This window comes from Centrocercus urophasianus, unplaced genomic scaffold, assembly GCF_019232065.1.
Source record: "Centrocercus urophasianus isolate 14NV4802_14NV808 unplaced genomic scaffold, USGS_Curo_1.0 seq_17, whole genome shotgun sequence".
Classification (NCBI taxonomy): domain Eukaryota; kingdom Metazoa; phylum Chordata; class Aves; order Galliformes; family Phasianidae; genus Centrocercus; species Centrocercus urophasianus.
This window is the reverse complement of record NW_024884722.1, coordinates 17430365-17448002: the sequence shown is the minus strand read 5'-3', so window position 1 is coordinate 17448002 and position 17638 is coordinate 17430365. Positions and strand designations below refer to the sequence as shown.

The window sequence follows — 17638 nt, the reverse complement described above, 5'->3', positions numbered from 1 at the left end:
AGCACAACAGACTGTGCTGAGGAAAAAAGCGTATCTAAATCATTTAGATTATTAAAGAAGCTTAAAAGACATTAGAAGGAATACACCAGTGTTTACTCATTCATTGACTACTCCAGTCTTTTTCTTATTATCTTTAATATTCTTCATGTATATATATTGCTTCACACAAAATGTTCTATGAGTTTCAATCCATTAAAATGGCTCTACAACACTGAGAAATCCAACAACTGGCTACTGAATAAAAATCAGAGTACAAAAATAACTCAGAAGAGTCCAGGTTAGTGATCGCACCAACAGTAACTGGAAAGATGAACAAGCAGCAAAAAAGATGGAAAGTCTACTTTGTTGTTAAAATGATTTCAGTGATTACTAAAAGAGATCTCTGCAGATAGATGTTTAAATGTGATTTATGAAAAATGCAGCTACTCACAAATGATCAAGCAAAGAGCAACGTATTACAATTACAGCTTCTAATTGGTGACATTTAAGGGCACAATTTTTCTAAGTTAATTGCCTTAAAGCTGGTATTTTGCAGATATAGGGAATCTTGATATCTATATTAGAGTTATACACATTTCTAAATCATTACACATTTCTAAATCATTACAAAGAAGGTTAGATAGGAATTGTAAGAATGGAGGGCATTGAGTAGATTCATTCCAATAACCCTGTTAATTGCCCTGAAATACACAATCACTTAATAACTGGTTTGCTAGCAGGGCACAAAGGATATTTCTTTGTTTTCTTCTTGTCTTTGGGGCAAAGCACACGATGATCTGTTTTTAGCCTTAAGTCCATACAGTTATTTTCTCTGAGTGCTGATATGATCACTGGGTGAAAGAGCAGGTATCTTTTCTACCCTTGCATAAATGCTTTAAGGTGGTTCGTGTGCCTTCAATACAATCTGCTGGGATTTTCTAATGGACCAAAGTAAATCTCTGTTATTTGGAGCAAAATCTTAGGAAAAAACAGACAATGCAAAAATGAACGTTTACATTTGACCACAGGAAAGAAATCCAGCTACCCCACTGATATATCCAATTATCTTAACCATGCCCAGAAAGAGCTGAGTTCCTCAGAATGGGGTAAAAAACCAGCATGTTAAAAGCAGAGTCACTGAGAATTATGTTAAAGGAAAAACTCACTATTGAAATTGAACTCAAGTTCCCACTCCTTTCTAAGGTTTGCATCTGGAGATGGCTTTCTTCCCTGAGGAACCAGATTACCAAAAAATTCATTCAAGAAATGAAATTCCATTGTGAAGCCTCCCTCTCCTTCTAGGAACTCAGATTCACTTCTGTTGCCCATAACAGCACAATTCCCAAGGTTTGTGAATTATTTTTAGTTGCAGAAATTATTTCTCCTGATGGAACAGAGTTCTTGGGCAGAAAACAAATAGATAACATATAGAGAAACACCTGTACCCTTCTCATCCTTTCACATGCACACATACACACCCTGTTAGATATTTGTGGTCTCAATTTTGCATTAGTTACTGAAATTAGAAGTAAGTCTTGCTCTGGGCTCCAAAACCCATTTTTGGTTCAGCTCATGAGAGTGCAAGTCCATCAGGCTCCTTTGAAAACCACAGCTACCTACTTTTTTGAGAAGCACATGCCCCCATTGGACTATCTTGAGCTGTGCAGGTGAGCACTGAGCACCTCTTTTGCTTTGATGAGGGCTGTTACCGCTGGTGTTTCCATGTGAGGGGTCACCCCTTTCCCTTCCCAAGAAGTGCTTTCTGCAGAGATGACTGATCGTGCAGTGGGGATGACGATGTAGAAGTTGGTATCATCTACTTGGTATGTCTGTGGGGAATGGGACCCACCACTGGTCTGTTCCCCAATAATGAGTGCTCTGCCCAGCCTCTTCATTATGAAGACAAACTCCTCAGCAGCGCCAGCTGTCACAGCACTGGTGAGGATAATCAGTCCTTTCTGGGAGCCATACCTCTCCCCTGACAGAAAGAACAAAAAGCATCACAAAGTTTGCCCATTTTCACAGATTTATTTCTGCAACTAAGCCAATGTATACTTAACTCCCTTCTTGCTATTAATAAGCAAAGATTTTGAAAACCTACTTTGTATCTACAATATTATTAAATCACTATTTTCCCTATTCCAGCTGCTACAGTGTAAGAAATACTGTCACTCTCTATGGTGGTCCTGTGCCACCAGTTTCTAATACGAGCTCCAACAGCTGGGAGGCCAGTTCATGGTTACTACTGCTGGCTTGGACTTCCACTGGAGCTTGTGGAGCAGTGGGATATGCAGGTGAGGAAAACGACCTTTTTCACTTCCCCAGCAGGAGTACTCAAAGCCAGCAGCATCTTCAATTACATTCTCATCTCTGCTCTAGGAACATGGCTGTCATCGTGCTTAGCCTCCAAACCATGCAGGCGGCATTTTATGAAACTATAATTACAGTGGTTTCCCACAGGCTTTTTATTGTCTATAAATGGAAGCTGTTGCACAGCCTTTGTCCCAGGCCCTTCAACAAATACCCCCTTAATTTTTTTCTGTCAGCCAAGTTGTTTCATTCCCTTACATAAACCATCTGACAGAGTAGTTCTCTTTAATCGTATTTTCAATATATCTGAGTACATTGAGTACTTTTTGAAAGCTTAGATCATTGAAACTATGACCAATGTGTCATAAGTGGGACTTGATAACTTGAAAGTTACTTAAAACTGCTTTAAAAATATCATTCCTTAAGTTAAGTAAATCTAATTCTCATATTAAGCTATAAGAGAGGGGCCAATAGCATGGTAATTAATTTTCACACCATCTTTGGTCTTCTCATTTCACTGTAGACTTAATATCCATTAGAAGACCCTTTTTACAGTAGATATATATAATACAGGACCAGATCCAGCTCCTTTGAAGTTAATATGAGTCTGCCTGTTCTCTTTGATGGGAACTGGAATGTGTCCATAGTAATCATACCCCCTTAGCACAGCCCACCTCTAACTGTCTGAGAGAATAGATGGACCCTGCAGCCTGCCACGAAATTTAACTGTTTCAGTATACTCAAAGCCAGTAACTGCAGATACCGTGTAACACCTCTTTCAGAAGTCTCTCAGTTTTAAAGGGGAAAAGAATTAAAGCCAGTATTTAAGGCTGTCCAGTTCTCTAACCACACTTCATGAGCACTGAAGATCTCTCTCCCTGCATGTTGCAGCATCCCATCAACTTCTGGGGACGATGGGGTAGGGTGTGACACATCACTAAGTGGTCCAAATGCACTCAGATGTGCAAAATTTAATGCCTCGTTTGCTCTTGCCATCTCTAGACAAATTGGGCTACTGCCTGTATTCTCATCTACTGAAATAGTATTTGAAGATCACACAGGTAGAAACTGAAGTGCTACAGGTAAAACTTAAGTGAGTATTGGAAGAGATACTACAAGTTTAAGCAGCAAGGGGTTTATTTTTGTCAGCTTCATAGCAGTAAGTCGTAGTTGCCATCTACTGTATTCAGCTAAAATTCTGGGGACCAGTTAATAAACTTCTGCATCCAACATACTACACTGCTAGGAATTATTTAGGATAGCATTAGAGACAGGACTGAGATGCACATTTTTGTTATTACAGCTTGAGCTAGTTGTAGCAGGTGCTTTCTTCTAATGAGTTATAGTATCTGATGGCTCCCTCTAAAACACAACACCAGAAATGTGAAGCCACTCTGAAAATGAATTGTCATTCTCACCTCTGAGCTGTGACTGGGTCCATATTTCCTTTATTGAGTCACTGGGTCTGTCATAAACTTTGTCCAGCAGAACATGATGCCCTTCATCGAAGAAATATGAACATAAGATTGGTATGGAATTGGTGTAACCTCCAATATTGTACCTTTTCAGAAATTCAGAATATGAAGAAAATAAGTGAAAATTTGTTGCAGATGCTAAATCTCCCTTCCAAGTACATAATTACTGGGAGTACTTAATGCTACATTTTTATGCGTTTACATTCATTCTCCTCCACCAGCAGAAACAAAGTCCCATCTAACAGGCTGGAATTGTTACTTCCTACAGTTGGCTACAAATGTGAACAGAACACAGAGAAGTCTGTTTTTCTCTCGATTCTCTAGGAGAAAAAAATATCAGAAAGTACACAACGGCTTTTAATATGTAGAGAAACATCAGGTTAGTTATTCTTCTGCTTTGACTAATCCACAGTGTCACTGATAAAGGCAGTGTGAATAAATACCTAACCTGAAGCAGCTGTCACTGCACACATTTAGGAGGCAGTGATCTGAGTTATTGCCAAAAAAGCCAAGTCCTGCCTATTGGTGGTAACAGACTGGCCAAGGTGGAGGAGCACTGATATCTGTTGTCTTCTTGCTGCAGAGTCATCCCTCCCCAAGAGGATTAATTTGACTATCAGATATAGCCAAGAAGTCAACATGACCTCCTGCACTTTCAAGAAAGGAAAGAGGTGCTTAAGGTGCATTTTCCCATCTAGCCACATATACAATGCATTGCCAACCTTGTGCAGCTGGCTGAACAGCAGAGAGATGGAAGTATTCACCAGAGAGAAGCCAGGCAGCAAGATGACAGAGCAGCTGCCTGCCCTGCAGTGTATGCCTCACAGACTTGAGCTGGTGAGGTACAAAAGATTTTGAAGGAAAAGCAAATGTCAGACATCTCCCTCCTCTGCAAACATCAGTTTAGAGGCTTCTCCAATTATCAAACTTGTTGTCAAGAAAAAGAAACATGGCTTATGATGAACACAAGAAACATTTTGACAAGACAATAGAAATAGAGCAATGCTGGAGAGCTCTTTCTGGGACTCTCCAGGGCAGAAAAACTGCAGAAACTTTAGTTAGTAATACTAACTGAGCAGCTGTGAGAATTTTAACTCTTTCGGGCAAGATCTTCCTTCACTACAGAATTTTTGTGTGACATTAGGAAAGATATCTAGTTTACCAGTATCTTTGTTCTCTGTGCTGTGATAAATAAAAATATGGAGTTGGTGAGTAGCCAAGGAGGTGAACTTGTAAGGTGAGAGACATTATGTATTACAGTTGATCTTATGCAAAATTGGAATTATCAGTTTTGCCCTAAAATAATCATGCTGACTTAGTTTGAGTTTCAAAATGTAAAATGCTTGGGGTTCTTTTTATATGATTTCAGAGACTGAGCCTTCTCAGTGCTCCCAGGTCTGCTTTCTCAAAGGGGTGGAAATAAGATAAAGATAAAAAACAAACAAACAAACAAAAAAAACAACAAAGCAAGCGAAGAAAAAGACTATCCTGAGACCATTTCTTACCTGGGATGTGGCATCATCCTTGCTACTTTGTTGGCCCTGGCATGAGTAATGAATTGTGAAAAATCAGAGGAAGAAAAGTGAAAGCCCGGCCCTATCTCAAGTCTATTTAAAGGTAGTGATATCTCTGCTTAAATGAATTTCAGCGCCAGGTGATTTTGATTGACTGTTATACTGCCTCATTTGTACTCACACAGTGGGAGCTGTGCTCATCTTTTCCTGCATGTGCTGCAAATCCCAGAAGAAAACTAAGAAAATTGACAACTTTTGAAAGACTCATTATAGCAATAAACAGAAATTGCTCCAGTATTCAAAACTGGCTCTTTTTAATTGTTGTTTATAACATTTTGGGCTTATAAACTTTTGAAAACAAGGCAAGGGAATAAACTATAGAAATATTTTATGGGAAATGTACCCTTCTGGTATTCATCTGCACTGATAGCTGACAACAAATGGATGCCATCTTCTGGCTTATTAAACTTTGAGCACTGTTGACACACTGGAGTGTCCAACACAGTCCCAAAAGAGAAGGCACAGGACTGCTGCACAGCAGGGTCTAGGAGTGCCAGAGTATTTTTCAGGCAAGAGAGTGCCCTTAGGCCACCCTTGTGCTCTGTGCATTACAGTCATTCTGTACAAGGCTGGCTACCCAGTATAATTCAGCAGATATGGCAGTCTAGGTGCTGCAACAGGCTTATACGTGATCTGTTTTTTTGACCATTTGACTTGACCACTGCCTGCAGTGAAATATTTAATTAGGCCATACATATATAATTATTACAAGACACATGCAGAGTTAGATTAGAAAGAAATCAGAGAAAGAAAACAGATGTGAAGTCCAGGATTGTGTCCTGCAGCGTATCCCGTAGATTTGCCTATTTAGTTTTAAACATCTCAAGTGATAGTACAGTTTCTCTTGAGATATACTTCCAGACTGTTATTGTTTTCTTTGGCTGATTTCCTTTTCTCATTTAATTCCAGTTATATTACTCTGTAAACAGGACAGTAAGGCATGTAAAGCTAATTCTCTGTTACAAATAAAATACTGTTTCAAAAGAGGTTTGGTTATTTGCCATTCAAAGGTTTACCTCATGTCTATGATTAATGCATCTGTGTGAACAATTTTCTTCCAAACATGCTCTACCAGTAGATCAGACACCTGGGTTAGAAGTTCACAGTCTCCAAACATATCAAATCTCAGATAGCCGATATTGTTTTCCAATACGTTTGTGTGGAATGAAAATTTAATCAGATCTTCAAAAACTTCTGGGGAAGGGATCTGAAAGAGTTTGAAAAAACAAAACAAATCATTTGCTGGCACTGATAGCTTGGCACAAGATTTAAAAGGAATTTTGTGAGCCAGGATTAGTCCAGGTGGAACACACCTAAGAAACTGACCAAATTTGAAGAATGATAATGTAACAATATTAAAACTTCTGCATATTTAACTTAGTTTGGCATTGCTTGCTTTGCCCAGTATAGGATCCCTCAATAGCATGTCAAGAAACTGGATCAGGCCCCCATTTGTCAAGTCTCAGTTCATTTTTCAGAAATACAGGAATTTCCTTGGGCCAAAGAAGCTAAGAAGGCCACAAAAACCTCCCCAGGCCTGCAGCATAAGTCATCATCACAGACCTGCCACCCAAGTCCTTCTGTTTCCTCCAGCAATTCTTTCTAATGAAGGCATTTGGGGCCTTTTTAGTCTCATGGTTGGGCTTAGCTGACAAACAGCTGCTGGCTACAGGTGAAACCATTCCCAGGCACTGATAACAAGCCAGCCGCTGTGACAGTGAGGGACTTCATGTGTTGGGCATGTGCTGGCATGATAATGAGGTGGACATGTGTTAAGTCTTTTCGTATGGTAGCCTTGTGCATGGAATTTCATGTTAAGCTGTGATTAATTTCGTTTTTGTTTATCTGGATGTTATTAAACAGCAGACATTTTTTTCATAGCAAAGCATAGCCAACTAATAAAGTTGTTCTAGTAACCCTATATTATTTGGAGACAAAGTCTGTTGCTATTGCCAAACTTATGTTTTGCATACATATTTCTGAAAACTGAAGATTCTCCAGCTTATGGAGATAAAGCTTTGGTATATATATTACTTCTGTGACCTTCTGCAATGTGGGTTTTTCTCCTCAGGGTCTTTGTGAAAATGGTTGTACACTTGCTTTTTAATCAGTTTCTTTTTCTGCTATGGCTCAGCCCCAGGCAATGCATAGCTTTATAGTGAAAAGAACAAAGAATCAGCAATGCCACATGAGAGGTGCTCTCCCAACCTGCAACACGATCCAGAACTTGGGAGACATCTGTGCTTGACACAGTTTAAGCATCACATTACCTTATGTGATACATAAGGTAATACTCCCTTTACCCTGGGGAGTATTACCTTATATATCACACTTCTGCCTGCCCTGAGCTTCCTCAGCATTCATTATATATGCCAAAATTTCAACCATAAATTCAAAAGTTTCGCTGGCCAATAGTGTTGATCTAATGCTGAGAGCAAACTCAATTGAGCCCTCTTCTGTACTTTCTTTCTCATTGTACCTTGTAAAAATAACCACTGTTCTTGACTGTAAACATATAAGTCTGAGCTGCTGAGTTTGTCATTTCCAATCCAATTCCCAGTGACAGCAATGCTACATGATCTGTTCACTGTACTTTGATTAACAAATCACAGTTTTGAAGAATATGTCCAGCATGCCCTGCATTGTTCTGACAGAGCTCATTTCTAGTTCAGAGGTACCAGTCCCCTCCGGAGAAAAAAATCATCACTCATTGGTAACATGCAAATAAAACTGATGTGGTACTCTCAGCCACTTACCAATGATATCAATTGAATACTCACATTTCTTACTTCTATAAAATAATTGTAAGATACTCAGCCAGAAGCATGCTGATCAAGAATGCTCCTTCTGTCTATACCTGGTAATATTTTTTTTTCTACATGTTATTTATGGCTGTAGAAAAATGCATCAATATACGTCTATTCCAAACGCTCTAAAAGGAAGTCAGACAAAAAGCACTTGGAATGCACTTTCTTAAAACAAAAAGAAGGAAAAACCCTCCTAATTTTTAAAGGGAGGAGAAGGCTGGGATTGACATTATGAAATTACTGTCTTTGACAACCACAGATTCATGACACTGAAACATAGGTTTCATGCTGCTGGTATCTCAGGAGGTGAGCCTAATTTCAGAGACTAACAGTATAACTTCCTTTGGAAGGCAGGACTATGTTTGAAGGTCAAGGACAAGCCGGGACAGGATGCAGCTGAGACTAAGATCTTGCTGCTCAGTTAGGCAGTGTTTACACACAAATGACTTGATGCTTAAATATAAAACCTCAGGTGCCTTAAGAACAGTACGAGCAATCTGGCTAGAGTAAAGGACCTCCAAGCTAACATCACTTAATCCAAGAAGAATTTTTCTGTTAACTATATAGGGTGTCTGTCCAGTTCTATTCTGCAATCACCTTCTACATATACATGGCCTAAGTAGAACCTGTAGCGTGACACAAAATAAGACCTAGATTGCTGCCCTGGGAAACACGCACGGATTTTCATCACTGGCTCATACACCAACCATAGGCAAATTGCTTTAACAGTTGCACCTCTTGCCTCCTTTCTCCCCTTTCACCTCTCCCCTATGCTGTTTTATTTATTTAAACAGAAACTGCATTTTCATAGTTAATTTCATGCTGACCATTGTAGTTTAACTATTATCTGTATTAAGGCTGCTAGTGCTGTCAACTTCCAGATTAAAATATCATCAGCTAACCTTGTGCTGTTGCATATCCAAAGGCTGGCATTAGAACCACAATATCTTGCGGCAGTGTGGGGATGTTTCTTCTTTCCTTTTCAGAATAACATTGGATACTTTTGTGCACCTTTACAATCTGAAAGGAAACCATCCAGCCTAGTAGGTTCCTCAGCTCAAGAACTGAGCAGGATCAGCAGTCTCCCTGAAAGCTGCTTCTCACTTGCTCCCAAAAACTTCCAGTGACAGAGATACATTTCCTCCTCAGGCAGTCCTAGTATGTCACTAACTTTACAAGATGTTCCTATTATCTTGTGTAAACACTCTAAATTTACTGTTTTCTGAAGTTTAAGTGCATTACATCTTGGCCTGTTCAACACAGACAAGGAAAGAGATTTACTCCCTTCGTATTTAAAAATCACCTCTTATCTAACTGAAAACTGGTTTTGTGTATCATCTGTCTTCTTGTCTCTTGAATAAACACCTCAAATCCTTTAAACTTTTCCAAGACAATTGTTGCCTACTCTTCACTTCTATTCATATTTCCTGGGCTCTTCTCTCTTGAGTCACAACTTTTCAGAATAGTATTGCACAAGACTGGATACTGTGCACTCCAACTGAGGCTTCAGAGTTAAGATGGAGCTGAAGGCTTTGCACGTTTTGCCAATTAGATGTGCTTCTCTATACCATTTTCATGATGATTATTTTTTTACTGCAACAACTTCCCTTTGTGAAATTGTGTTCAGACTGTGAACTCTGTAGGACCCATACACTTTTGTACAGAGCTCCTTCCAAACAACCCATTCTCCTCTCAGAGTAATGCAGTCAGTTACTCTCACTCTAGAAACTGGAAAAATCTTGCATATGCTCTTATTTAATTCCATCCAACTTTTCACAGATAATGTCTCCAATTATTCTGGATCTATGTCTTTGAATCCTTATTCTGTCCTTCATTATGCCAGAATGGAGAGGTTACCATAAGCAAGAGCTGAAATGCACTTGGACAGCTCTCTGAGAAGGATTAAAAGAGGTTATTTAAGGGTGTCAGTCCACAGTGGGAGAGTGCAGTAAGCAGCTGTACTTTCACCCTTCAATGGGCTGCTCAGCACAGCAGTGCACCAGCCTGCTGTGACAACATATAGTTTTCATTGCAAACCAGGCAGCAAAAGGTTATAAAATCCATAAAGTATTGTTATTTTCTAGCCTGGAATACCCTTGAAGATTACATTGGAAAATATGATTCTCAGCTGAGTTTTGAGTTGTCATCTAGCACCCACTGAAAAATCCATAAAAATAATGCAAATTTTATGTATTTTGTATTAAATGCAAATCTACTTTAATGTTAATGACAATGCGCTTGAGAAGCACAGGTCTCTTATGAGGCTAGAATAGCTACCAAAGGAGTATTCATCCCCTCAAAGAACAATGCTTTACAAGCAAAAACCTCTTTTCACAAACCATATATGCAACATTTGACCTCTGGAAAGTCTGACTTGGGAAAGTGGCATTTATGCAGCAGAGATCTCCAGCTAGCATTGACCTTGCTGCTGTCATGGAGGAGGTGTATTCGCTACCCAGTATTATGCCTCAGCAGCTCTTCTAGTGTAGCAGATACAAAGGTCTACATGCATTTTGCTCGTCTGTCTCCCATGTCCCATTCCATCCCTTCTGCAGTTATTCATCATCACTTTCATTTAATTGTGTTGGATCTGCTTCACTGTCAAGGTCATTATCAACAAATCCCACTGTTATGGGAAAGGGTGGCTGGAAGGTTGGTAGCACAAGGAAAAAAGCAGCTCTTTGATTTTTAAGGAATGAGCATAATGCAGATTAAAGAGCCATTTTTTGTTCCTGTTTAAAACTGTCCTAAAAAAGGTGGATTTATAATTGCATTTAATGCTATTATGTAAACATCACAGTAACCTCAAGTCATTTACTTTCTGGGATATTGGAATGGGGGATTTCTGAAATGATCTACAGAAAGCACCTGTCTCGGCTCTGCAAAAGCAAGGCAGAATCAATTATCCTCTAAGAGGAGTCAAGAAGAGACAGGGACAGTGCGGAAAAAAAAAGGGGGTGAGGAAATGAAGGTACCTCTGCTGTCCAAAAGGAACAACCCTTACTTCAAATTTTAGTTTGCTCACTTTCTTTTGCCAAAAAACATCTCAGTGGTACTTTCTGATCTCTCATCATCCCAAAAAACTCATGAAGTTCAGTAACTGGGAATACCTCCTCCTTTGGCTGCTATCCTAGCATCATAAGAGACCCTGCTTCTCCTCTGTTCTGTATACCTTATTCCCCTTGAAGAAATCTCACTTTCGTCCAGATTTTCATGCACACTGCTATGATTTCCTTCATGTTGATGAGACCCCCCCGACCTTTTCTAACCATTTTGCTTGACAGAGTTGACATAAATATGGGTATTAGTTAGCATAATAGCATTTCCTCATTAGCTCTATCAAGATTAGAATTTCACATCATGTGAAAAACAAGATTTTTCTACATTCTGTTCTCAACATTCAAGGCATGAATAAAATAATTTTTAATAAAAATAGATGACAATATCCATTAGGAGACTACAGATAATAGGGTGACTAAGTTGCAGGATGGAGATGCATAACCGCTATTAGTCTGCTAATAATTTAGCAGGAGGCACTGTCAAAAATCCCTTTAGAGAGAAATATTCTACACCCAATAAGCGTAGGAGAGGGAGAGCAATGATGGAATAGAAAACACAATCCTTTAATTAATGATTTCCATTTAACTAATTAACGAATGCCATTTAAGCATTTTTTCTATTTGTGGTTGCTTGTTTGTTTTTATGATTTTGCTTGGAGGTAAAAATTCTTGGTTAACAAACTTGATAAAAATGTCCTCCCTGCGAAAATGCTTGGATTTTATCCCTGACCTTTGTTTTGGAGATAATACCACAAAGATCACACTCACCTTAATTCATGCATGCCCAAAACTTCAGAGGGTAGGAACCCACAGATTTCCTTCCCCAGGAAACATTCAATAGTTACCTGACATTTGGAATACTCTGGTTCACTGCAAAAGCAAATGCAATCTCTTCAAAACATAATTTTATGAGTCCCTGTGGAAATGACGTCTCTGATAGTCATGCTGGAGCAGTAGCCAGAAAGATGATAACTCCACCCAAGAAAGGGATCAGGTTATCCTAACCCTCTTTTTAATTTGAACATGGAATTGTAACAAGTGCTCCTGGGAGCTCCCTTCAGCACAACAATGAACAAGAAAGATTGCCAAGGCAGACCAGTGTATAAATAGGCAGGCTCAGAACAAAGCACAGACTGTTATGCAAACCACCCAGCAAGAACAAAAAGAGATTATTAAAAATAAATTTCTCCCAAGAGTCACCTAACTTCTACCCAGATACTTCTTCCAAAGTATTTCTAGCTCACTGGCAGACTATCTGATGCTGAGCATAAGATGCAATCAGAACAACTTTTCACCACCGATACAAAAGGAGTGGCTTATTATTCAGGTATAACAGAGTTAAAAGACGACAGATATGGCAATTTTATATATAAAAAATCCACTGCAAAATGGGATCGCACGTTTTGCAAGTATATGCCCTTATTCTGGACCAACTAGGATTTTCTTAGGCTGCAAACTCATTTTTTATCAGTAGTTTTCTGTGTTAATTTATTAAAGCTTGAAAAAACATAATAATTTTCTGTGATAGGAAATGATGAGGTATTTTCTCTCCAATATAGAAACCCTGCATTAGAATCTTTACATGTGGTAGACAGCTACTGATGGAGCAGCCTGGAGGCAGGTGTCTCCAGAATGCACGCAACCAGAACTATCATCTACTACCACAAGCTACTACTCTGGCTCGTCTTAGGGTAAGACAGAGTACAGTGCCCACTCAGGCACTGACTTCTAGTTAGCATAAATATAGCAGAGTACAAAAACAACTGTACCTCTTTTGGCACAATCCCTGGAATGCTGTCTTTGGCATGTTCAGGAATGTAGAGCATTTTCAGGTGTTCATCATCAGAAAGAGCTTGCAAGATTGCAGTTAACTTCCTGGCCAGCTCCTTTTCAGAATTAATCCTTTTGTAATTTTCTTTGTTGATACTTCTGGTGAGGTTGGATGCTATATCAGTCCCAACGTCTACAAAAGCATAATTTTCTGCCACAAGCTTACCTATGGTTTTCACTATCTGTGGCACCTGTGCACGCAGGTTGGCAATGTGCTGAGCTACAGCCAAGGCTTCACTGGCTTGGATGGTGATATGTGGCTCTGCTCCAGACACACTCCACACTTTGCCAGTGACTGGACTGAGCACCACTTGGCTAGGGATGGAGGCATATAAGGAGCTGTTGCCAACTCGGTAAATACCCACTGAGAGGGAACCACCTACTGTGGGCTCACCAATAACTGTGGCACGGTGTAGGTCCTTCATAGAGCGAGTGAAAGCTTCAGCTGCTGAGCCACTCATATGGCTTGTTAGGATGTAGATGTCCTTGAGGGAGCCATATCTCTTGCCAGTAACCTTGGGGAGAGTCCACACCTCTGTGCTGCGGGAGGTACTACGATCAAAGACAGTGTAGAGGTGTTGACGAGGTTCAGGCTCAAAAAAATAGGAACAAAGTATTGGTATAGCAGTGGAGTAGCCACCTGTATTGTATCTCATGTCAATAATCATGGCATCTGTGTCAACCAGCTTGTTCCAGACCATCTGCACCAGCTGAGGCCCAATTGCTTTTACAGTTTCTGCCTCAGCCATCATATCAAAGCGAAGGTATCCCAGGTTGCCTGGCAATACCTCAATTTTGAAGAGTGCATCAATGATATAGCTGAGTTCCTCAGGGCTGGGAATCATGTTGGGAAGCTGTTCTTCTAGCGTTGGTTCCACATGGCTGTGGAAAACATGAAGCCGATGATCCCCTGATGCCTCCTGCAAGTCACTAGTAAGCTGGGAAGCCAATGTCTCAAAGTCTACAGCTGATCGATAACCTCCTTGAATTCGTTTGGTGCTGAGCATAACACTTGCCTTTTCAGCCACTTCTGGGATGGCATAGTGAGCCTCGAGAAGTTGCCCAGTACTCTCCAAAATCATCCCCATTTTTCTGTGAAAAGCTAGCACCTCTTCTGCCTTCTCCAGTGCATCCTCAGCCAACACTATTGCATCAGGCACAACACCACCACCCATCCAGCTTTCCCCATGGTTGTCAATGAAGGTGATAACTGGGACTGTGATGGTTAGGCCACAAGTTATTCCTTGTTCAGGCTGCAGCAGAAGGAAGGTACGGGTATGTGAGAGGCTACCTGCTGTGATCTCACCGATCAGCGTGGCACGGCCTAGTGATTGCATGAGGTAAGCAAACTCCTCAGCAGCTGTAGCGGTGTGGCGGCTGGTGAGCACGTAGATGCCACGCTGAGCTCCATAGGTTTGGGCCAGCAGTTCTGCCTGGCTTTTATGCTCTTGTGTATGGTTGGTGCGCCTGTCATAGGTTGTGAAGAGATGGACAGGGCTAGCAGTAGGATCTTGGAAGTAAGAGATCAACACAGGCACAGCAGAGGAGGAAGGGCCACCAGGGTTGTAACGTAGGTCTATGATCATGCTCTCTGTATTTTGGAGAGGCTCCCAGACTTTTTTTACAATGTAAGGTCCCAATTTATCAAGAACAGAGGCATCAGCAAACTCATCAAAGCGCATGTAGCCCACATTGCCTGGCAACACTGACACTTTGAAAACAGTATCCACCAAGGCATGCAGCAATTGCTCATTATCAGGCAAATTGGCTGCCATTGCAACTGGCATCTCATCAGGAAGGGCAGTAGTTTCACCAGGCATCATGGCTCGGACCAACAGACGAGGGTCCTCAGATAAGGTCTGCATCTCAGTGTTGAGCTTGGTGGCAAGGTCCTCTGCTGACTGCACAGTAGAGAAGTCAGAGGTAGCAAGGTGCCGCAGCAGCACTGGCACTCGCTCCACTAAGCTGTAATAGTCCTTTAAAATATCTGCGAGGCGACTTAGAGTGCCAGGCACAGCTCTGCGCACTGCCAGGATGTCCAAGGATTTCTGCAAGGCTTTCTCTGCCTCAGAAGCCACACATGGCATCACTCCACTCACCTCCCAGCTCTGTCCACCCCCACTCAAGGGGCTGATAGATCGTGACACAGGAACCATCATGTAGAAATTAGAAGGGCCAATACGTAGCTTCTGGATGTCCAGCGAGCCCCCAGCTGTCTTCTCCCCAACAGTGATAGCTCTGCTCATGTGCTTCAGGATGTAAGCCACGTCTTCAGCCACTCCTGTGGTGTGATGACTGATCAAAACAATGACGTCCTTGTCTTTGCTGTATCTCTCTCCCAACACTTTTGGCAATGTCCATACCTCAGTAGTGGTGTTGGAAGGCCGATTGTACACAGTTTCAATATGTAGCATCTTGTCTGCTTCATGCAAGTATGAGATAATGAAGGGAATTCCAGAAATCTGACCTCCAGTGCTGTAACGAAGATCTATCACCAAGGCAGAAGTATTTATCAGTGTTTTCCATACCTTATCTACCAGAAAAGCTCCAACTTTCTCCACAACTTCCTGTCCTATGACATAATCAATCCTCAGGTAGCCAACATTTCCTTCCAGCTTGTCATATATGACAACATGTTCAATAAGACTCAAGAGTTGCTCCCGAGTGAGGTAAGTTTCAGCTTCTTGTTTAGGAGCTGCATGAGGTGATGGCTCATAGGAAATTTCTAGTCTTGGATCATTCAGAGCACCCTGTACTCCAGCTGTCAAGACATTGGCCAGCATTTTTGGATCAGAAATGTCCAGGATCTCCCCACTCTTGATGGCTTGCTCAATGGCTTCTTGCATTCCCACTAGGTTTTCAGGATAGCAGTAGTTATCCAGTAGGACTTTAGCCATGTCCAGCACAAGGGTTGGCTGAAAGATTTCCTCTGCAGATATACTGCACACGATCAGAACAGAGAACAGGAATAAATTTGTTCCAATCATTTTGTATGGAATAAAAAAGGAAATGTTCATAAGAAAGAAGTCAAAAGCTCTTATCTGTCAGAATGATGATAGCTCTCCGCTGTTCCTCTGTTTGTGAATCACACTGAAGTCTCTGCATAGAGTACGGGTGCACCGAAGAGATAAAAATCTTTTATCTGCATTAAACCTTTAATCTCATTAAAATGAAGTGCATCATCCAAAGTGCACGAATAGATGAAGTTCAGCTTCTTGCTGCTTTACAGACATCTTATGAAACAGTAACAAACTTCAAGGAATATCCTTCTGGCAGTTAATTGTTTTCAAAAAGCAGTACATTGCCTGTTATAAACAAGGCCTGACTTATTCTATCAGTGGATTGCTTGAATCCGAATCTTTGATCTTAACCAAATTAAAGCAGCCATCATACAGTCTTTCACCATTATTTATGAAAAGCTTATAACCAGTAGATTTTTCATGTCACTTAGTTGTATCAATATTTAATGCCTTTTTTCAGAAGTTGTTGATGATACATTGTCTTTGGTGTTTTCCAGTCTGTGCTGCTACGGACTGCTCTTTGCTTCTGACTAAGAGGTCCAAACAAGGAACTCCAGACATTTGAAACAGCTCATAAAATCCAAGGTAATGACAGCCTGTTAATTTTTATGCTGAGAATTGCCAGCATTTTAAATAAGGCTTTGAACTACATTCGCTTCAGTGTAATGCAGCTAAATGTGAGGTGACTTTAATCTTCATAATTTGCACTCAATTAGGATTTACTTCTAATACCATTGGGTAACATATGGTCATGTCTGATGACAGCTCCCAGCCAATGGACTTTAGGCTCAACATACTAAAATAGAACGTGGGGGGTTGTTTTCCTCTGTTCATAATGTACTTGGGACCCTATTGTATTAAGTGTTTGAAAGAGGATCAGAATATGCAGTATACAGCTTCAGGCTGTACCCATGTAAATTGTCAGCACCCAGAGCTGCAGTATCACATGCCAAAAACATACAAGAGCAGATTCCTGGATTTTAAATCTGAAATAAGTTACTACTTCAGTCAATCTGCTTGCAGGAGGTAGCTGTAAGTATTGACTAGGAAAATGTGGGTGAAGCATGCTTTTACTCTACTTTCAAAACGTTACTTGTTGCCACATACAAAATTAACCAGAGATGAGAGCCTAAAACTGATCTATCCCAGCTGGGAACATTCTGTTGGTGTCATGAATAAGGTCTGCCTGTAACACAGATCAACCACTCATGTGAAGTTTAGTGTAGAACTTTCTGCACCATTCAGTAATAGTAACGATAGAATTCTATGGAGCTTCTTCCTTTAACATGTCCATATACCTAGGCTGTATATGTTGATACTAGTCTATTCACGCAGATGCTGTATAATACCATGCTTGATTTATACCTGTGTGTATGGAAATATACAAGTGATGGAAAATTAAACTTATTCATGGGACACTTCTCCTCCCCATATCATGATTTTTCAGAAAATCTCAACCACTACATGAACTTTTTGGAGAAAAACTGTTTTGAATCTATTATTTTGTTCCTGAAAATTTATATATTTCTTCTGAATAAACCAAAGGGGAATCAAGCAGAAATTCTGAACATGAATCAGGCAGAA

General features: G+C 40.4%; 1 protein-coding gene across 1 annotated transcript; it reads right to left on the bottom strand.

Annotated features, from left to right (window-relative positions):
* Positions 1–1628: 1628 nt before the first annotated feature.
* RBP3 (retinol binding protein 3) lies at positions 1629–16021 on the bottom strand. Its single transcript, XM_042818229.1, has 4 exons — positions 12974–16021; positions 6355–6545; positions 3708–3850; positions 1629–1957 (listed from the first exon to the last, which is right to left on the bottom strand). The coding sequence occupies exons 1-4, from the start codon at positions 16019–16021 to the stop codon at positions 1629–1631; spliced, it is 3711 nt and encodes a 1236-aa protein (XP_042674163.1).
* Between the last annotated feature and the right edge of the window lie 1617 nt (positions 16022–17638).